Below are 21,668 nucleotides of genomic sequence, written 5' to 3'. Positions count from 1 at the left end.
CCCCGTGTGAGGAAAAAAAAAAATCTGCCAACCTGATAACAATCCCATTTGTAGTTGAAAAAACAAAATAAAAAGAAGAAATAATATATGTATTTACACAGATATTCACACATACAGCCATATTTGAACACATGGAGTTGTACATACCCAGACAGTGCATAAAGCCACCGGAAACAAAACCGTTTTTGGTGGCGAAATCTCAGTCACAGCTGTTTTCACATCACTACAATCTACAGTCACAGATTTAAAAAGAAGAAGAAGAAAAGAAAGGAACGTCGTCCTCAGATGTGTTCATAGCCTCTCATTAAAGGAGGACAACAACAGCTGCAGTCACTGGAATAAGCTGAAACTGACAAAAGTAATAATAAATAAAAATTTAGTGAACGTCATGACGTTGCTTTGGAATTATGGCTCAACAGAAATATTAAAAACAAAAAAACAACCAGCCTGATGGGAGCCGTGAACTAACATGTAGCTGAACAACCCTCTGAGCCAATCACTGCCATCAGGTGTTTCCTGTAACTCTCAGTCAGACTTGTGCACCTGTTGACAGGTATTCTGGACCACTGCTCATCAGCAAAGGTCTCTCATTGGTCCACCACAGTTTTGTTTTTTTAAATTAATCTTTTCAACCACAATTCAAAAGCAACGTCTTATTTCACTGAATTATAATTTAGCATTTTTTTTTATTTATTTTTACTTTTTCCAGCTTCAAGTTATTTGAGTGACTGTTGTGAGTTTTGCCTTTTCATTAATGGACGGGGATGAATACATCTGAGGACTGTAGGTATATCCACCAACCTGCTGACAATCACACTAGAGAGGAGCATCCCTCAGGGTTTTGGTCCGCTAAACCTTTGGCCGGCGTCAGTCATTAAACAAATCTGTCGGACTTTTGTAATGTGATGGAAGTCACATCTGAATGAGTGCACGTGTCACCGATGACAGCAGATGATCGACAAGTGTCAACGTGGTTCTAAAATAGCTGCAGAGGGTGTGAGAAGCATTTCTCACTGCACCCAAATACTGACCCCAAATACAACCATGCTGCATGTGCAACTGTTGTGGTAACCCAGAAATAGTAGAGCGCATGTCACATATTGATATTGTAATTTGTAGTATGCAGCATACTGTAAAGCAGCACCCGGGGCCACTATTTTTACCATCTGTGGTGACACTACGTTGATTTGTAATGTGTGTGGACAGTTTAAAAGTGGCCCTCTTGTAACTGAAGCTCTGTGCACACAACAGATGTGGTCATGGATACTACATGTGTGAAGCTGATCTGAAACACGCAAGTGGGATTTTCAGACATGCTGTGTTTACGGCCTGGGTAGCAGTAAACACACTCAGTCAGGAATTTGTAATTTACTCAGAAAAGACATTTATAGATCTTATGTGTATGTTTGTATTAAGCATGTATGTCTTATATGTTCAGTAAACCATTAATTGTTCTTTTAATGTAACGTGAGCCTCTCATCACTCAGGCTGTGACTCCTGCGTCAGTCCCCCATTTCCATTAAATAAGGTCCCTTTTTCAAGGTGTTTCAAATTTGGCCTCAATGTTTGATTCACTTACTTTGTGCATAAATATTCTGAGTTGATTTGACTTTGAGGGCTGCAGGTGTCTCAGTGGTTAGCACCGGGGCCTCACAGCTGGAAGGTCACCGGTTCGCGTCCTGGTGAGNCTGTGTTTCACTCCAGAAGTCCTTGAACACATCTCAACAGCTCTGTTTTCACTGATGCACACTGTAGCATCTCCTGTAGCTGACTGCTGCTGACAATACCGACCACACAGCATCCAAACTGTAGCTGGTTTTAAGATGAACTTTTCCCACAGTAGAACTACGAGTGGTGGTAGAAACTGAAATTAAAAATTTAGCATCAGACTTTGCTGGTGTGGCTTCACCCTGCTGTTTTAGCTGTATCAGGCAGCTGTCCTATGGTATTTTTTACCATATGTTTGTTTTTTAACATATAGAAACATCATAAGAAGAAAAAGCAGTCAGACTTCCAAGGTTTCATACATAGCAAATTTGAGGAACCAGTCCCGTCAGCGGCTTTCTGTGTCATTATTTGTTCTTCAAAACAGGTTTCTGGATTGGAAATGTGCAACATGGCTATATTATTCCAGTATTATAGGTGGTCACTGAGTAGGGTAGCTTTACAGTGTTTGAGTCATAAGAAAGCCATATCCTCCCACTGCAGCAGGTGGGAAGGGATAAGTGGTGAGAGAGGCGTGGACTTGAGAGATCTGCATGCTCTGGAGGAAGTAGGAAGTGATTATTATCATGAAAACACATCTACGTCTACATCTGATACACAGAGTAGAGTTTTTAGGGGTTTAATCAGTGACCAGAGAGGGACTCGAGATTGGAGCTCATATGAAGCCTGCTGCCTTCAGCAGCTCCGCACTGAGCGCTGGTGACACATCTAGCTGCTGTAGCTGCAGGGCAGAACACAGCAACATCAACAAGCAGTGTCATATCTGGTAGGATTTCCAGTCGGCTTAACGCTGACTAAAGCAGGCCTAATGTTTCCTAATAATGTTCACGTGTAGGTTAGAAAGAGTAGAAGCACTGTCTGGAAAGATCTGAATATGAAGCGATAGTCACTGGATGTGTTTGTGGAAAAAGCCTCCGTGCTGCTTACTGGTAATCCTCTGGATTAAAACGGAGCGTTCTCTCATCATTTAACTCTGCTCAAGCAAACCTTCTGAACAGCTGCAGTGGTGAAAAGGCTGCTGTGGACTCTGGTAGGCTGTGGAGGGTGTTGGCAGCACGGTGGTGTGGTTGTGTTGTTCCTGCCTGTGTCGCACACTCACACATCATCAACTTACACAATCCTTAGGATTGTGTAAAAAAGAACAAAATGTGAAAATGAAACGAAAGAATGTATCTGCCAGCTGAGCGACAGGCTTTTTGTTTCACTAAATGGCACAATTTTTCACTACCGGCAAACACGAAATTCCTGGTTGCTTTGCTCGAGGTGTTTGCAGCCTGGAGTGGAGGTCTTCACATCCACAGCTCGGTATTCCTTTTCAAACACTCCCAGAGGAAAAGACCTGAAGTGGATCCAATCAGCAAAAAAATGAAAAATACCCTCAAATTGTTTAAAAAAAAAAAAAAAAAAAAAACGACAGTAATTTTCACCGCTGATCGGCATCACACTCCGGTCATCAAGACCCCGTGTGAGGAAAAAAAAAAATCTGCCAACCTGATAACAATCCCATTTGTAGTTGAAAAAACAAAATAAAAAGAAGAAATAATATATGTATTTACACAGATATTCACACATACAGCCATATTTGAACACATGGAGTTGTACATACCCAGACAGTGCATAAAGCCACCGGAAACAAAACCGTTTTTGGTGGCAAAATCTCAGTCACAGCTGTTTTCACATCACTACAATCTACAGTCACAGATTTAAAAAGAAGAAGAAGAAAAGAAAGGAACGTCGTCCTCAGATGTGTTCATAGCCTCTCATTAAAGGAGGACAACAACAGCTGCAGTCACTGGAATAAGCTGAAACTGACAAAAGTAATAATAAATAAAAATTTAGTGAACGTCATGACGTTGCTTTGGAATTATGGCTCAACAGAAATATTAAAAACAAAAAAACAACCAGCCTGATGGGAGCCGTGAACTAACATGTAGCTGAACAACCCTCTGAGCCAATCACTGCCATCAGGTGTTCCTGTGACTCTCAGTCAGACTTGTGCACCTGTTGACAGGTATTCTGGACCACTGCTCATCAGCAAAGGTCTCTCATTGGTCCACCACAGTTTTGTTTTTTTAAATTAATCTTTTCAACCACAATTCAAAAGCAACGTCTTATTTCACTGAATTATAATTTAGCATTTTTTTTTATTTATTTTTACTTTTTCCAGCTTCAAGTTATTTGAGTGACTGTTGTGAGTTTTGCCTTTTCATTAATGGACGGGGATGAATACATCTGAGGACTGTAGGTATATCCACCAACCTGCTGACAATCACACTAGAGAGGAGCATCCCTCAGGGTTTTGGTCCGCTAAACCTTTGGCCGGCGTCAGTCATTAAACAAATCTGTCGGACTTTTGTAATGTGATGGAAGTCACATCTGAATGAGTGCACGTGTCACCGATGACAGCAGATGATCGACAAGTGTCAACGTGGTTCTAAAATAGCTGCAGAGGGTGTGAGAAGCATTTCTCACTGCACCCAAATACTGACCCCAAATACAACCATGCTGCATGTGCAACTGTTGTGGTAACCCAGAAATAGTAGAGCGCATGTCACATATTGATATTGTAATTTGTAGTATGCAGCATACTGTAAAGCAGCACCCGGGGCCACTATTTTTACCATCTGTGGTGACACTACGTTGATTTGTAATGTGTGTGGACAGTTTAAAAGTGGCCCTCTTGTAACTGAAGCTCTGTGCACACAACAGATGTGGTCATGGATACTACATGTGTGAAGCTGATCTGAAACACGCAAGTGGGATTTTCAGACATGCTGTGTTTACGGCCTGGGTAGCAGTAAACACACTCAGTCAGGAATTTGTAATTTACTCAGAAAAGACATTTATATATCTTATGTGTATGTTTGTATTAAGCATGTATGTCTTATATGTTCAGTAAACCATTAATTGTTCTTTTAATGTAACGTGAGCCTCTCATCACTCAGGCTGTGACTCCTGCGTCAGTCCCCCATTTCCATTAAATAAGGTCCCTTTTTCAAGGTGTTTCAAATTTGGCCTCAATGTTTGATTCACTTACTTTGTGCATAAATATTCTGAGTTGATTTGACTTTGAGGGCTGCAGGTGTCTCAGTGGTTAGCACCGGGGCCTCACAGCTGGAAGGTCACCGGTTCGCGTCCTGGTGAGAACACCCGAGTCTCCATGTTCTCCCCGTGCAGCGTGGGTTCTCTCTGGGTTCTCCGGCTTCCTCCCACAGTCCAGAAACATGCTGAGGTTAATTGGTGATTGTAAATTGTCCGTAGGTGTGAATGTGAGTGTGCTTGGTTGTCTGTCTCTAAGTGTAGCCCTGTGATAGACTGGTTACCTGTCCAGGTGAACCTGCCTTCACCTTGAGTCAGCTGGGATAGACTCCATCCCCCCATGACCCTAGTGAGGATGAAGGTGTAGAGATGATGGATGGATGGATGGATATTGACTTTGTATCTCTGATCTTTCTGTCTGTTTGTGTTCGGTTCCCATCCAGCCCTGGACGGACCTGTGGAGTCTTTGATAATGAGATCGTCATGATGAATCATGTCTACAAAGAACGCTTTCCGAAGGTATCGTCACTGTTTCTGAGCCTCGGTCTCTCTGTCAGAACCTCTGATGTGTATTTTCTATAGATAGATGGAGCGTCCTGTGTATGAATGTGCTTTTTTCTTCTGCACGTGGACCAGGACAGGAGATTGTAATGTGCCTGGAAATCTGGACTCACTCACTGATAGAGTTTAAAGAAATTGTTGATGCCATGCTGCTGTCACTGTCTTAAAAGGAAGCCTTCCGTTTTGGTTTCCCAGGCGACAGCCCAGATGGAGGGTCGGCTGCTTGACATCATTGCAGAGTGCTCCCCAGGCACCGCTCTGCCCCTGGCTGATGGCGTGCTGGGATTCATTCAGCACCAGCTGGTGGAACTCGCCAGAGACTGTCTGGACAAGTCCCAGAAAGGCCTGGTCACCTCCAGGTACTTTGTGGAGCTGCAGGAGAAGCTGGAGAAGCTGCTGCATGAGGTGGGTGTTTGCCATATTCAAGACATGATTTTAGGAAACACACATAATCCTGTTCACATTCGTTTGTTCCTGCTAAGCTGTCGCCGGTGGATTGGTTCTGATTGCCCTCTGGGACGTCACACACTGTCCTGGAGCTGCACTGGGAACAGCGGACTGAAATTGCCTGTTTGATTTGTTGTCATTGGTGCTGATTCCAGTCCATTGGCCAGTAATGCTGTTGTCATTTTGTGCTATTACAGAGAAGTGTGCAGTGGTCAGTGTGTGATTATGTAATGATTTATTACACAACATAAGCAGCAGCTCGACTCCTGCATGAGATGCTGTCTTCTGCAGAACAGATTACAGCTTCTGCTGGGGACCTCACATGACTTTTCTCTCTCCCACAAAGCTGGATAATTTATAAGTTCATGTACAGTTATTGTAAGTCTTTCTTGTGTTCGTCCAGGCGGAGTGTTGTTTATCCTGCAGTGCAGCAGGGATAGCCTGGATTCTGCCCATAAACTCCACTAAAACCGGTGCTTCTGCTCGGCCACTAATATCGTTTTAAAGCTTGTTGTTAGAAAATGGTCCCTTTTGTCCAATTTTCAGTTTATATTTTAATGTATGAACTTGTCCCTGCATGTGTAGTTAAAGTATAGATGCAGTTTTGGAGGACCTTTAATAAACCAGCAGCAGGTTGGACAGGATCAGACACAGAACCTGTTTAAGCTAGCAGCAGACGAACCTGAACTGTGCAGCACACTTTCTGAAGCTGCTGTTTGACCAAGGCAGGGCCGTGTTAGCCTAAGATATGAGACAATGAGCGATAGAAAAGGGAATTTGCAAGTGTTTTCTAATATTAATAAATCTGGCAGGGCGGGGAAAAGATGTTGATGCAAGATGTTGAAATACAATCCCTTCAATCACCGGCAGCGAATGTAAGAAGATGAAATGGATGCTAAAAGTACGAAGCAGACCAACGTGCAGACAGACCCCGAGTCTGTGGACGAGCTGAGCTGCCTCATGGCTTGTGCCAATTGGATTAAGTCACAATCATGATTCATCTTCCTTTGTCCTGTCCCGATCAGGCGTACGAGCGTTCAGAGAGCGAGGAGGTGACCATCATCACCAAACTGGTCAAGAAGATCCTCATCATCATCTCTAGGCCTGCGCGGCTGCTGGAGTGTCTGGTAAGACTGAACGGCAGGCTGAGTGGTAATCACAGGCCACACAGGTGACGTGATATCAGCGTTCACCAGTGTAGAGCCTGGAACAGACCTGTTGGTCCACATGCTTGTGTAGCAGGTGACTCACATGTACTGATGATATGCTGCAGTAATGATGCGTTTCTGCAGGTAATAATAACCCAGGTGGTGGTTGGAACAGGCAGACAGCAAGTTTACCTGCTGGACATGATGGGGCTTTGACATGCTTAGTATTACCTGACCATGTCGTGAGGACTGCATGTCATTTAGTCAGCTTGAAAACTGTCTAAACCATTACAGTGCGGGTTCCCCCGGTGTCCAGCTCCTAGGATCAGTTAGTCGTGTTTTCATGCAGCACTTTTCTGCACCCTTTAATACTCAGTGCTCTAATTGTGTTGTCCTTTGCCAACGCCGTCAGCATAATAGCAGAGAATTCAACAACACCTGACCGTGTCTGTGCTTTCTGTCGTCCAGGAGTTTGATCCAGAGGAGTTTTATCAGCGTCTGGAGGCTGCAGAGGGTCAGGCCAAGGTGGGCCAGGGCATCAAGACTGATATTCCCAGATACATCATCAGCCAGCTGGGCCTCACCAGAGACCCTCTGGAAGGTACAAGACATATCTTTTCATATTGTTATGTTTGTACGAAGCACTTTGGCATATTTTCCTTCACATTAAATGTTCTGCCTGCTTGCACTAGACGTACACAATACGGACAGCATGATTAATACCATTATTTATAGAGCGTCTGTCAGTATGTCAGTAAACACTTTCTTCAAGTTTTTAAAATGTCATGATAAGGAGTTAATATCCTGCTAACCCATTGAAGCCTAAGGCTGCCTCTAAATTCACATGCATGTCCACACACACGGTGCATCAGGTCTTCATGTTTAACTCCACTGAGTGAAATGCTCGCTCACTGTTCCCTTAGACAAAAACATGAATGATATTCAGAACATCTGTCACCCCAGTCTGAGAACTTAATAAACCATCACACAGAGAATTGTGCTAGTGACGCTGTTCTTGCTGCCTTTTCTTCTCTTTTCATCGGCGCATGAATTCATTGTGCTTGAACAGATTTTTTTCTTCATCAGAGCATTTTGTTGTATTTAATAACAACAAGGCATCTTTACTGAATCTGCACTGTACTGCCTTATGTTTATTTCAGGTTTATATTGTGTACACTGAAGGAATGCAGCAACGTTTCCTGTGTACTAAGCACTGCGTTGATTTCCAGTGACATCCAACACAGAAGAGCACCGACACGTTATAAACTAATCACATAAGAAGCTGATATACGTTAGATCCTGATTCAGTTTTATCGAGCATCATCTGTCAGTGTCGCTGCAGCTGAACGCGGTATCCTCTCTGGTGTTCACTGCAGCTGAATGCAGTTTGATGTGTGTGTCTGCTGCTGTTACAGATATGGTCCATCTGGAGCAAACAAGTCCAAGTCACAGAGCATCCAGCCGAGAGTCCGATGACACTCTGGAGGCATCACCTGTACAGGTATGAGCTTAAAAACAGTGGCAAAGTGAGGCTGAAGGAGTTGTTCTGAATGCCTATAAAATCTAACGAGGAGAAGCTAAACGAGGCTGAAGGCTTTCTTGGACAGACTCGGACTGAGTGGTGGGTTGTGGTGTTTGTTTATACAAAGCTCTTCCTACCACCACCAGCTCATGACGCTCATGAATTCATGCGTTTTAGAAGAAATGCAGCAGCCACATTCCTTTGATTTTCCTTCTGTGTTTTGGATGTGTGTGATTCAGAGCCGAGCAGCCTGCACCCCTCCTCGGAGGAAACCACTGGAGAGCGACTTTGAGACTATAAAGCTCATTAGCAATGGCGCCTATGGGTGAGTAAGACAGACTTCTTTGTTTGCATTTGACTGACTCAGTCACTTTGTGGACACCACAGAGACCCAAATAAAAGAGGAAAAGAAACTAAAATGAGGACGTGTGATTGTAGTATTTCTGTGTTTACACTGACAACCTCTCTGGGAAATTTCTTCAAGTCTGAACTGAAGCTCATTAATAAGCAGTGCCTTCTCACTGCCTCCTTTTCCTTGTTAAGTCTCTCAGTTCATTTCCCTTCCTCTGTCATTTCTATATAATCTGTCCTATCTTGGTTCATCTTCTAATTTTGCTTCTTTTTCTTGTTTTTTTCCTTCTCCCTCCCTCCCGGCTTCTCTCCATTTCCTGCCATGCAGGGCTGTATTCCTGGTGCGCCACAAGGACACCCGTCAGCGTTTTGCCATGAAGAAGATCAACCGGCAGAACCTGATGCTGAGGAACCAAATCCAGCAGGTGTTTGTGGAGCGAGACATCCTCACCTTTGCTGAAAACCCATTTGTGGTTTCCATGTTCTGCTCTTTTGAGACTCGGAGGCACCTCTGCATGGTCATGGAATACGTGGAAGGTGAAGTTGTTTTGGATTCTGCTTCGTGTGTCTGTTAAACGTGTACTTGTGAGAAATGAAACTCTTTATATTCCACTTGTCGTGCACATAGAAAGGTCATGTCATGACGGCCTCCTTTGCTCTTCAAGGTGGGGACTGTGCAAACCTGTTGAAGAACATCGGTCCTCTGCCCGTGGACATGGCCAGGATGTACTTTGCAGAGACCGTCCTGGCTTTAGAGTACCTTCACAACTACGGCATTGTACACAGAGACCTCAAACCTGACAAGTGAGTTTTCATCCAGTTGAACAAAGAGAATATTCCCAGACATGTCACAGTTTTTCCGTTTTTCCTATCAGTGCTTTCAGGCGTCGCTGAATTGCTTTAAAGCTTTCATCATTTTTAGACTTGCGATCATCTCTGAAAGACGGGCAATCTCTCTGAAGTTCAGGCAGAGTTTTCTCAAACTTTCCGCCTTTGATATTTCTCTCTGACTCTGAAATTCGACTGCTTTGGGGTTAGCATTTGATGTAACATGAAACACTGCTGTTTTCTCCCTTCCTTTGTAGTTTGTTAATCACCTCCCTGGGACACATTAAGCTGACAGACTTTGGGCTGTCAAAGATCGGTCTGATGAACATGACGACCAACTTGTATGAAGGACACATTGAGAAGGATACCAGAGAATTCATTGACAAACAGGTGTGTTTCCTCTCATCTCGCCTTGTCTTCACCTTGTCTTGTCTGTTTATTACCTGAACTATCAGCCTCCTCTTCCTGTGTTTGTCTGTACAGGTGTGTGGTACTCCGGAGTATATCGCTCCAGAGGTGATCCTGAGGCAGGGCTATGGGAAGCCTGTGGACTGGTGGGCCATGGGCATCATCCTGTACGAGTTCCTGGTGGGCTGTGTGCCTTTCTTTGGAGACACACCAGAGCAGCTCTTTGGTCAAGTGGTGAATGGTAAGAAAATCTTTTATTGTTCTTTACTTTCCTACACTCACACCTCTCTGAGACGCAGGTCATTATTTCTCGTGCTGGGATGTAGTCATCACGTCAGATTTATGCAGCGTGTTCAAACACTGGACACGCTTCATCACTCTTTGCCACTAATGCTCCTTCCACACTCACCACCTCTATGAACTGGTGAGGTGGCGTCCCTTCACACTCGGCGGCATCACCACTGCTTTCATTTCATTCACCAGTCCGTTCTGGTCCAGACACCGTCCTGCCGGTCCTCTTTTCTTCACGTCGCCCAGAATCGTTATCCTACTAGGTCTAGTGAACATATCAGGCTCATCATCCCAGTACTTCTACTATTTTTGGCCGTAAGTCCTTTGTAGCTGCTAACAGCTGGAACATCTTACAAAACACCCTCAAACCACCTTCAAGCTTAAATCCAACAGACTGCAGTCGACTGTTGCTCCTGCTGATCACGCCGGAGTTTACTGACATACTTATACATAAACACACACACTCTTACACCTCATGCAAGTTGTTCTCACTCACATGCACATGCCCCCATGCTTCTGACCCGTTTACTTTTGTTCTATGTTCATGTGTCTGTACTTTACACGTGTTTGTTCCTGCCGGCGCCTCTCGGCCAGCTCATGTTTGCAAATGAGAACTGGTTCTCAGACATTTACACCTGCTAAAATAAAGGTCAAATAAATCGATGAATAATTTTACACCTCAGTCCTGTGAGCTTTGTGTATCCAGTGCATTTGAAGCCTTCATTGATTCATAGTTTATTCTTTTATGTTCAGACGACATCATCTGGCCAGAAGGGGAAGACGCTCTGCCAGCTGATGCTCAGGACCTCATCACCAGGCTGCTGAGGCAGAGCCCTCTGGAGCGCCTGGGAACAGGTTGGTGGCAGTGTGAGGGATTATGGATGGATGGGCAAAGACTCTCTGGAGCCTGTTGAGCGTCTGCTTGCACAGCGCTGCGACCTTGTGGTGGCCAAGAGCCAGCTCCAACAGACTCCCGTGACACCATTCTGTGTTTAATTATGGAAACAGCCACGACGTGAGGTTTCCCACTAGGAGGGAATAGGTGGTACCGGTCAGAGGAGCTTAGGGTTGTGAAGACCCTTGAAGCTGCTCTTAGTAAGAACGACCACATCTTTGCTCTGATGCTGGTAGTTTGGTAGCCCTTTGTTGCTTTATTTGATCGTTTTTTTCCCTTTAGATGCACAGTTTTATGTTGACATCAGAGCTGTCGTGATGTTAGGCTACTAAGACTAGATACAGATTGAGGCAGAGCCAGACTATTTTCTTTCCTGCAGACAGAGAAGGGGAGACCAGCTCACAGTGGTTAGATGAGAGTTCTAGAAACTATTGCTATGAATATGTCAAACCTCATAGAGGTCTAATCATTTTCCTTGCTTGGTGGGGAGTAGCTGTACACCAGGCACAACATGGGTGTAGTCATGGGTTTGACTGATGTCTTCTCCAGGTGGAACCACTGAGGTGAAGATGCACATGTTCTTCCTGGGCCTGGACTGGAACGGCCTCCTGAGGCAGAAAGCCGAGTTCATACCTCAGCTGGAGACGGAGGACGACACCAGCTACTTTGACAGTATGTGGATGTACTGACAGATGAACAGACAGTATGGATGTGTGTATGTCTGCATGGCCACGGAGAAACCCTGGACACACCTTTATTATAGACAATAGGAGACACTCGAACACGCTTCAGAACGGTGATCTGTTTCTGGAGTTGATTTTATGCTAATACGTGGTGCCAGTTTTATCTTGGATAGAAGCAGTGACACCAGTTTTTAAACATTTAACCGACTGTGTTCCCTGCAGCCCGATCGGAGCGCTACTGTCATCTGGGCTCAGATGAAGACGATGAAACCAACGACGATGAGTCATCTCTGGAGCTCCGACAGTTCTCTTCTGTAGCCCACCGCTTCAGCAAGGTACCTCCTACTCCTTTGCCATTTAGATGATGTAGATTTAGTGTTAGCTCTTTGATGCCATGAAACATTGGTGTCAGTCGTTTGTTTCTAAACTTAACTTCTATGTCTGTTGAACCCAATAAATATTCACCGTTAATCCACCTGACCTCTTGACTGCTAGGTGTACAGCAGCACAGAGCACCTGTCCACCTCCACGCCATCCAACCAGAGCCTGTCGTCATCGGAGCGGAGCCACAGCGAGGAGAAGGAGGAGCGCTGGGAGGGCCGGGGAGTACTTTCCCCTGGCGACGGACACAAGCACTTGGCTGGTGGAGACAGGAGGGCAGATGGACACAGGGGGAGGTGAGAGCATGAAGCGAGAGCCACTGATGTCCTCATTATAAGATAACCAAAAAATTACAGCCTTTCTCGCCTTGTTCGCTATAAATGTGGAAAATGTGAGATGGAAGTGTAGTGTTCGTTCTCAATCGATGTGAAGCGTTTCATGTTCAGAATGAACACTTTGTCTGAGACGTTAAAAATAGTCACATTGGAATATTAGTCTAATAATCATTATACTAGACACCCAGCTCTGATGATTAGAGTTTTCTCAGTATGCTCTGACTGACATGCGTATCAGATGGAGGCGTTTGCGTTGCCTGTGGGTGTGAATGGCAGCGTCAGAGCTGCTGCTTACCTTTCAGTATGTTCTGCAGTCAGTCCCTGTTTGACCCTGGATAAAGTTTTATTGCCTGTAGTTGTTTTTATGCCAAAGGAGGGAAACGTTGCTGGAGATCTACTTTAATGTATTTGTTGTTAATTTCTAAAAAAAAAAAAAAAAAAAACGAATCTCACCCTAAATATTATGTTTATCCTGGTTTTCGCTTTGCAGCCTTCGTCCTCGTGCATCATCCAGCTCCTCGCAGTCGGAGCGCAGCGCCAGCCCACTGGTGATGAACAGCACCCAGAGCCTGGACATCATGCCTCGCTTTGCCATCGCTGCCGACGAAGAGGGTGAGGCTAGTGAAATACCAAACTCTCTCCTTTAGTTACTTTGCAGTTGTGAAGCAGCAGTGCCGACCCTCCATGTCCCCTTATTGCAGATGGGATGGTTTCTAACCTGCGGCGCATCCGTCTCCGGAGCAACAGCACCGGCACCAGGCCGTCTTTCCGGAGAGGGGCGTCCAGACGGATCGCGCATCAGCTGGAGACCCCAGAAAAGCCCAGATCCCCGTCTGGAAAAGTCCCCAAGTCGGCGTCCGTCTCTGGCCTTTCTCTCATCATCACCCCAGGTACAGAGAAACAAGACACCTGTATTATACCAGAAAGAACAAGACCCCTCTGGAATCAAAAGAAAATAATGAAAGAGTAATTAAAGAAATTACGTAAGCAGGTAAACGTATATCTGTGTCTGGTCCTCTGGTTCTGGTTCTCTTTGAAGCTCGTCTGGGTTCGATTGCTTCATTTCCATTCAAATTCATGTTTTTTTAATCAAGTCTTTCAGAGGCTCGACTGCAATCAGTCCGTATTAATGAAGAGCATTCATGTGTTTACAGTGCCCTCTACAGACCGATACACAAACCCTAGAGCTGGTCAGGATGAGAACAGTGTCTCCTCATGTATTTGGTGTTCTCCGTTTCAGTTTGTAGCTCAGAAAGGTTGAAAGATGCAGCATTACCAAAACCTAGATGCAGTTAGCAGTACAGACTGTTCATCCTCTCGTCATCTTCTTCTCCTGAACCAGACGACTCGGCTGGTCCTCCCACGAGCCCCAAGTCCTCTCTGTCCCTGTCGTCCAACCCGTCGTCCAGAGACTCGTCTCCCAGCCGCGACCTTTCAGTCAGCATCAGCTGCCTCAGGCCTCCTGTGGTCATCCACAGCTCTGGGAAGAGGTTTGGCTTTGCGCTGCGAGCTATCAGAGTGTACATGGGAGACAGCGACGTCTACACGGTGCATCACATGGTCTGGGTACGTGTCCTCATCCCACAGCAGGCTGCTCCTGTTCACCATGAATTAGTCTGTGTATGGAACAGATTCATTTCTAATAATGAGTCACGATGTTTATTTCTAAAACTGCATATTAGAGCAACTTTCATGGTCTGTAGAGTTTCATTTAGATGCTCCTAAAAGTCCACACTGTGGTGCTGGACAGGTCCAGATCAGCTCTGTGTTTCATCGTTTTTAGACTTTGGTATGTGTCCATATGTGATTTTTTTCTCTCTCAGTAAACCTGAAGTATGAGTTGTACCAATTACACGTGTGAACTATTGTCAGTGACTAAATGGTAGCCTGACCAGTAATTCTGAGGTTGTGTGTTTGGTCCAGTGTGTTGAGGACGGCAGTCCAGCACACGAGGCCGGGCTGAGGGCAGGTGACCTCATCACTCACGTCAACGGGGAGTCGGTCCAAGGACTCGTGCACACTGAGGTGGTGGAGCTCCTGCTCAAGGTATCCAGAAATCTTTAAACATACGGTGCATATTTTAATCTAACTATTTTAATTGAAATTCTGAGTGTGCTTCAAGTACATTAGTCTCTGAATGGCCCACTGAGCTGTTGTCACACTAAAACGATGCCCTGGCCTTTCATGGCTTCTCCTCTAAGTGACTGTACGCCACCTCAGGTGTTCACGCTAATGATCTGCTTCTAACAGAGCGGCAACAGAGTGACCCTGCAGACCACTGCACTGGAGAACACATCTATCAAGGTGGGCCCGGCCAGAAAGGCAAGCTACAAGGCTAAGATGGCCCGACGCAGCAAAAAGAGCAAGAGGAAGGATGGACAGGACAGGTACACGAGGGGGGGTTAAGTCATAACGTCGCTGACTTTTATGACTCCTTTCTGATGTTAAGTAATACATTTCAGGTTGATAACAGAATTTGACTGAACATTTCTTTACATTTCCTTTGTCTATAATCTCAGAGACAGCTGTGTCGTTGTCTTCCAGCCTATTTGTTTACCCATCCATTTCTATACACCGCTTAATCCTCACTAGGGTCGCGGGGGGGCTGGAGCCTATCCCAGCCGACTTAGGGCAAAGGCAGGGGACACCCTGGACAGGTCGCCAGTCCATCGCAGGGCCACACTTAGAGACAGACAACCAAGCACACTCACATTCACACCTACGGACAATTTAGAATCACTAATTAACCTCAACATGTTTTTGGACTGTGTGGGAGGAAGCCGGAGAACCCGGAGAGAACCCACGCTGCACAGGGAGAACATGCAAACTCCACGCAGAAAGATTCCGGTGCCCCCACCGGGACGCGAACCAGCAACCTTCTTGCTGCGTACCAACTGCGCCACCTTGCAGCCCCTATTTGTTTACCTTTAGCGTTTAATTTCTACTTACCAACAAATGGTTGTTCTACTAGAAGTTAAAGCTAACAACAGTCTGACCCACTTGTTCCTTTTGCAGCCGGCGACGCAGCATCTTGAAAAAGCTGTCGAAGCACACGCCTCCACCCATGCAGAGCAGCCGCAGCTTCTCTTCAGGCTTCCACCAGTCGTCTAGCGACAGCCTCTCTGGTTCCCCGACACAGAGTCTCTCTCCTGGGCCGTCGACGCCGTGCCGCTCCCCTGCTCCCGACCACTCTGGAGGTGAGGACGCCCTGCACGGTGCTTGTAGAGGAGGAACGATATCCACTAAATCTAAATATCTCCTTCCTTCTCCTCCAGACTCCAGCTCCTCGCCCTGCTCCAGCTCTCCTAACTCACCTGTACCACAGGCTCGTCCCAGTTCCCTTCACGTCTTGGGTCGCTACACGAAAGCCGGTCGCTGCAAGTCCACCAGCAGCATCCCCCCTTCGCCTCTGGCCTGTATCCCACCACCTCAGCCTCTCTCTCCCCAGTGCTCTCCCTCCTGCCTCCCGAATCACCCCAAGTCCTTGCACGGTTTCCACGGCAAGACGCTGTCCCCTCCCACTATCGCCCGGCATTCTGTGCGTCCCCGCAGTGCAGAACCGCCCCGCTCACCGCTGCTCAAGAGAGTCCAGTCTGCAGAGAAGCTGACAGGAGACAAGTCGACGGGGGGCTACCACGGAGACAGGAAGGCCTACAGCACCCGCCGCCACACCATGGAGGTGCCTCTGTCTGAGAGCGAGGGCCTGGAGGACATGGAGGGCGACACCGCCACCGGCTTCGTCTGCGTGGGCGAGCACGGCCGCCAGGGGCTGTACATCGGAGGGCAGAGAGGCCACCAGGACACGGGCGGCGGAGGCAGCGACTATCACCGGCCCAGCGCCTCGCCCCAACACCGCGGCGGCAACCACCATTCGAAAGAGGTGGTGGTGATGAGGAAGCTGGCTCTGTCAGAGCGCAGGGACTCCTTCAAGAAGCAGGAGGCCGTGCAGGAGGTGAGCTTCGATGACCTGGACGAGAGGGAGGGGACGCCGAGCCCCACGATTCCCGTCGTGCAGCCAAAGGCATTCAAGGCGTCCTGGATCAACTCGTCCCAATCAGAATCCAGCGTGAAGCTGGGCGGAAGAGGACCACAGGGTATCGCTCCACAGAAAGCCAAGTCAAAAGACAAAGAAGGGTTTTAGTGTTTCCCTCTGCCAGGGATGACAGGTCAGCGGAGTGAAGTCTCTGACTGCAGACTGTTCTCACATCTGAAGGCCTTGCATGTGTCCAGAAAACTGTGACCAAGTTCCACATCAGAAGAACAAATGAAAGTCGATGTTTTTCAGTCATACATGCATCCTGCAACACTGTTAACAGAATGACTGCCAAACTACGTTTACTTCCAAGTTGCTTGTTTGGTTCTCAGATCACTGTGGCACCTGTAACTGATGTACTGTGTAAATAGTTTTTGTTTTAAATGAAGGAACTTATTTATGACTTTTTACGCTCATCTTGTTTTTGGGTTGCTGAAAACGCCTTGGATTCTTCAGCCTTTCTTATTTCAGGAATTGCCCCAGAGAGAAGCCAGGTGACGACTCCTCAGTGTGGTCTCATGGTTGGTGTGGAACAGGAGAGGTGTATTAGTCGATATGGTAACCGGTTTCTGTTTTTATACCGCAGTGTGCGTGTGTGTGTGTGTGTGTGTGTGTGTGTGTAGAACTGGGTGTTGTGTCGTGTTCAAGTTGGGTCTTTGGAAGAACCTTCCAGTGTTCGTCCTGCACCACGTGTACTATATAAGTCCACAACATCCCCTTTGCTGCCTGTCCGAAGACACGGATCATGCAGCTTGTGGTCGTGACCGTTTGGATCAGGCATGTATGAAGTCTTTCAAGGACAAAAATATCAGCATTACAATACTTGGGAGCCGAGCTGTGGTGCCAAAGCATGATCTAGCCATAGGAACCATTTAAAAGAGGTACTGTAGTTGTACATAAGAAGCTTCACGTATGCATGGGCTCTACGCCACTCGCTGTCCTGTCCTGTACAAAAAGTGCGTCAGTGCTGACACTCCTCTAGCAGTTGTATAAATCCTAACCTGACCAACACACAGGTGTGTAGATAGAGCTCTGTGGTTCCCTCCAGAACCCAGGCGTGTGTCTGTCCTCTGGTTCCTTGATGAATCAAACTTCCGTCCACCTCCTCACAAAGTAGTAGTAGCCGCGTAACTGTTAGAACACCGTTATCTTCCAGGATCATCTGTTCTCTGTGGGATTCAAAAACCATACAGTGGATGCAACAAACAAACCTGGCTCACTTGGCTGTTTTTACAACAACAAAAAAAAGTGTATTATGAATGAATGTTTACATTTTAGTGCAAATACGTGTGTGGACTTGTTATGGTTTTGTTAAATTATTACGGGGAAAAAAGAATGAGCGGGTGGTAGAAGTCCCCCAAAAGCCCTGAGTGGATGAAGGAGTGAGTCAGAGGGGATCTGCTTTTGTATATTTTGATATGGACACAGTCTTGTTGCAGTACTAATAACCTACGCTGTTGACGTATATTGTCTGGACCTTATAGCAGCTGTCAGTGGTGTGTTTTGAAAGTGACCTTGTGAGGGTAGATGGACTCAGAGTGGCATGGTCTTAATCCCCCGTCGCAATCAGCCTCAAAGGATTGTGCATGTTTTTACATCCCATTAAAATGTTTCCGCCGTTTCCTAACAGCTTGGGGAAGTTATTAATCTGTTCCAGTTATTGAGTTTGAATCATTGATTTGAGCTTTAAAATGAGATGTAAACATGTGGGCTTTGGTTTTCAGTTATGTATTCGCTCATTTGTGTATTTGTGTTCATTTCTTTTTTGTCATTGTTTTAATTCAGGAACTGTTAAGATCAGCAAGTACAAACGCTTCCAGTCTGATTTCAGATGAATGGGTCACACAGCAGGAGAACCTGTGCAGCCTTATGAAGGCTCATGTTCTACAGAGTTAAACGTGTAGTCCATCGTGGAAAGTCAGCACATACAGGGTCTTTAGTAAAAGTTGAAATGAAAACTTTAAAAGATGACTTTTCATCTGCTTTGGGGCGCGTGTGGGGGATTTGTCACTGAATTTCTGATGCAATATACATTTGATATGTTGTTGGGATTTGTTTTTTAATTATGCCACCACAGCATCTCTTGACCTCATGTTTACCGCCACGTTTCTCTTTAAACTGGGAGATGATTTTGTGGAGCTTTCAGCAGCAGACAACTGATTCATCATCTCACATCAAACCAAGCATCGAAGGAACTCCTCATCTCTGCTTTTCATCGCTGTGTCTGTGCGATACACTCCAACTTCTTCAGCTGCCATCTTCCACATGTTCCACGTGTTTGAAATGTGTTGCTCCACACTCGACCCTGTTGACCCCAGCAGACCGATGGCCTTTGTGAGGCGCCTACCGTGTGGGTGACCGGTGCAGACTGCTGTGACTTTGTTTTCCTCTTGTCTTAACAGTGCTTGAAATAAATAAATTGCCGAGGACTGGAGAGTCCAGTACTACACATGTTTTTTTCTGGTCTTTTGTCCTACACACACTACAACACCCTCAGATGTCCTGATGTGCGGTTTCAATAGTGTTAACAAGGTCTGATATATATGAGATTTCCTGATAAAATACAGGTTTAGTCCCTTAAATTGTTGCTGTCCTCCCACGTTAAATATAATCTGGTCACAAAGCTGGAAGCAGATGAGCTGGAAAGGAATTTAAGCTTTGAGAAAAGTGAGATGTGGATTGTATGAAAATGGGATTGGAATTCAATGTCCCTGTTTAACCCACCTCGGGATTAGACGCGGATTTATCATGTGCTTCAGCACTTTCTCTTTCTCATACGAACAGGACTCTTTGCAATAAAAGACAGCCTAAAGTATTTTAGAAAAAAAAAGAAGAAAGAAAGCAGCCAAACAGCTCAAGATTATCAGGTTCAGATTTCCATTATGCGCAGAGACCATTCGGTGACCCCTCACTAAGCGTTCGGACTTTTCCGCTCGGCTTCGGCTCTTTCCGGCTCCTCGCATTAGTTCCCACGCACTCTTCCTTCCCTGCGCCGTGCCGAGCTGGAAAATGGCTGTGCGCAAGAGCAGGGAGTTATGAACGGCAGACGAAAGAAGGAGCGCGAGGAGGACGGCGACGCCAGCGCGTGAAGCTACAGGTTGGCCGACAGGTTTCCACGAGGAGCCAGCGCGCGCACATTATTAAGAAAAAAAGCAGATAAAGCAGAGCTCCGCCACTTTGAAGGTTCCAGCTCCGGAGCCCAAAGTGCGAAGAAACATCCGCGGGTGAGTTTTTCCAACTTCTCGCACATTTCCAGTCCAGCAGCAGCAAAATGGTGGAAGCGCTGTGACACGGTACCGGGGCCGAGCTACGCTGGGTTTAAAGTTTAAAGTTAGTTTCTGGCTAGTTTTGTGGCGTTTTTGCGCAGTAGTGTTTGCGCTAAAATCTCGTCCTGCAGCAGCAGCAGCAGCGTGTTGCTCGGCGCCTGTTGACGTGTATCCAGAGCTGAGCCCGTTAAGTTGCTCTGACGCTCACATTCACGTCTAAAGTTGATTTTTGAACGTTTTTTTGTGCGTCTGAACCACAAACAGGACTTTTAAACCAAGCAGTTCCTGAAGGTGTCCATTTGCGCAACAGCTCCAGTGCACATTTTTCACCTTAATGCTTAAACGTGGAAGTTTTACACGTTGCTGAGGTTAAATAAAGTTTAATGGTGAGTTCAGTAACGTGCTGCAGCTTCCACTGGGCTGCAGCTCTCTGGAGGAGGCCTGCAGTGGAGGCCTCAGAGCTGATGGGTGTGTTGCATCCCAGCCTGGAGGGTCCTACAGCCAGGGTCCCAAAGCCTGGATTGCACAGCCAGGATCCAGGCTGTGGGATCCTGACTGTGGGATCCTGGCTGGAGGATCCAGGCTGTGGGATCCAGGCTGTGGGATCCAGGCTGTGGGATCCTGGCTGGAGGATCCTGGCTGGAGGATCCTGGCTGTGGGATCCCGGCCAGAGGATCCTGGCCGTAGTATCCCGGCCGGAGGATCCAGGCCGTGGGATCCAGGCCGTGGGATCCAGGCCGTGGGATCCAGGCCGTGGGATCCTGGCCGTGAGACCCTGGCTGGAGGATCCAGGCTGTGGGATCCAGGTTGTGGGATCCTGGCTGGAGGATCCGGGCCGTGGGATCCTGGCCATGGGATCCAGGCCGTGGGATCCTGGCCGTGGGATCCTGGCCGGAGGATCCAGGCCGTAGGATCCAGGCTGTGGGATCCTGGCTGGAGGATCCTGGCCGTGGGATCCTGGCCGTGGGATCCAGGCCGGAGAATCCGGGCCGTGGGATCCTGGCTGTGGGATCCTGGCTGTGGGATCCTGGCCGTAGGATCCCGGCCGTAGGATCCCGGCCGGAGGATCCAGGCTGTGCGATCCAGGCTGTGGGATCCAGGCTGTGGTATCCAGGCTGTGGGATCCTGGTTGTGGGATCCTGGCCGTGGGATCCTGGCTGTGGGATCCAGGCTGTGGGATCCTGGCTGGAGGATCCAGGCCGTGGGATCCTGGCCGTGGGATCCTGGCTGGAGGATCCAGGCTGTGGGATCCAGGCTGGAGGATCCTGGCTGTGGGATCCAGGCTGTGGGATCCTATGTGTAGGATCCAGGCTGGAGAATCCAGGCCGTGGGATCCTGGCTGTGGGACCCTGACCGTAGGATCCCGGCCGTAGGATCCAGGCCGGAGGATCCAGGCTGTGCGATCCAGGCTGTGGTATCCAGGCTGTGGTATCCAGGCTGTGGGATCCTGGCTGTGGGATCCTGGCTGTGGGATCCTGGCTGTGGGATCCAGGCTGTGGGATCCAGGCTGTGGTATCCAGGCTGTGGGATCCTGGCTGTGGGATCCTGGCTGTGGGATCCTGGCTGTGGGATCCAGGCTGTGGGATCCTGGCTGTGGGACCCTGACCGTAGGATCCCGGCCGGAGGATCCAGGCCGGAGGATCCAGGCTGTGTGACCAAGCTGTGAGATCCTGGCTGTGGGATCCAGGCTGTGAGATCCTGGCTGTGGGATCCAGGCTGTGGGATCCAGGCTGTGGGATCCTGGCTGTGGGATCC

General features: G+C 47.3%; 2 protein-coding genes across 6 annotated transcripts in view; both read left to right on the top strand.

Annotated features, from left to right (window-relative positions):
• Positions 1–19,096, top strand: part of mast3a (microtubule associated serine/threonine kinase 3a) — a 30,940-nt gene extending 11,844 nt beyond the window's left edge. For all 4 annotated transcript variants that reach the window (XM_008285213.1, XM_008284426.1, XM_008283649.1 and 1 more), the window contains 21 exons: positions 5,208–5,283; positions 5,521–5,730; positions 6,798–6,899; positions 7,389–7,521; positions 8,336–8,421; positions 8,682–8,767; positions 9,122–9,330; positions 9,459–9,597; positions 9,879–10,011; positions 10,105–10,270; positions 11,074–11,175; positions 11,765–11,887; positions 12,121–12,233; positions 12,394–12,575; positions 13,105–13,226; positions 13,316–13,504; positions 13,957–14,180; positions 14,538–14,660; positions 14,865–15,001; positions 15,630–15,811; positions 15,890–19,096. In XM_008285213.1, the coding sequence (XP_008283435.1) occupies positions 5,208–5,283; positions 5,521–5,730; positions 6,798–6,899; positions 7,389–7,521; positions 8,336–8,421; positions 8,682–8,767; positions 9,122–9,330; positions 9,459–9,597; positions 9,879–10,011; positions 10,105–10,270; positions 11,074–11,175; positions 11,765–11,887; positions 12,121–12,233; positions 12,394–12,575; positions 13,105–13,226; positions 13,316–13,504; positions 13,957–14,180; positions 14,538–14,660; positions 14,865–15,001; positions 15,630–15,811; positions 15,890–16,755 (3,703 nt within the window). In that variant the 3' untranslated portion in view covers positions 16,756–19,096. The remainder of the gene's footprint in view (positions 1–5,207; positions 5,284–5,520; positions 5,731–6,797; positions 6,900–7,388; positions 7,522–8,335; positions 8,422–8,681; positions 8,768–9,121; positions 9,331–9,458; positions 9,598–9,878; positions 10,012–10,104; positions 10,271–11,073; positions 11,176–11,764; positions 11,888–12,120; positions 12,234–12,393; positions 12,576–13,104; positions 13,227–13,315; positions 13,505–13,956; positions 14,181–14,537; positions 14,661–14,864; positions 15,002–15,629; positions 15,812–15,889) is intronic.
• A 538-nt stretch (positions 19,097–19,634) lies between these two features.
• Positions 19,635–21,668, top strand: part of pik3r2 (phosphoinositide-3-kinase, regulatory subunit 2 (beta)) — a 32,517-nt gene continuing 30,483 nt past the window's right edge. For both annotated transcript variants that reach the window (XM_008280894.1, XM_008281677.1), the window contains exon 1: positions 19,635–19,871. The gene's annotated coding sequence lies outside the window, so the exon portion shown is untranslated. The remainder of the gene's footprint in view (positions 19,872–21,668) is intronic.

The sequence above is a fragment of the Stegastes partitus genome, unplaced genomic scaffold, assembly GCF_000690725.1.
Source record: "Stegastes partitus isolate 25-593 unplaced genomic scaffold, Stegastes_partitus-1.0.2 Scaffold0, whole genome shotgun sequence".
Taxonomy (NCBI): Eukaryota; Metazoa; Chordata; class Actinopteri; family Pomacentridae; genus Stegastes; species Stegastes partitus.
Note: the sequence above shows the minus strand (reverse complement) of the source record. Positions and strands in the feature narration are given on the sequence as shown.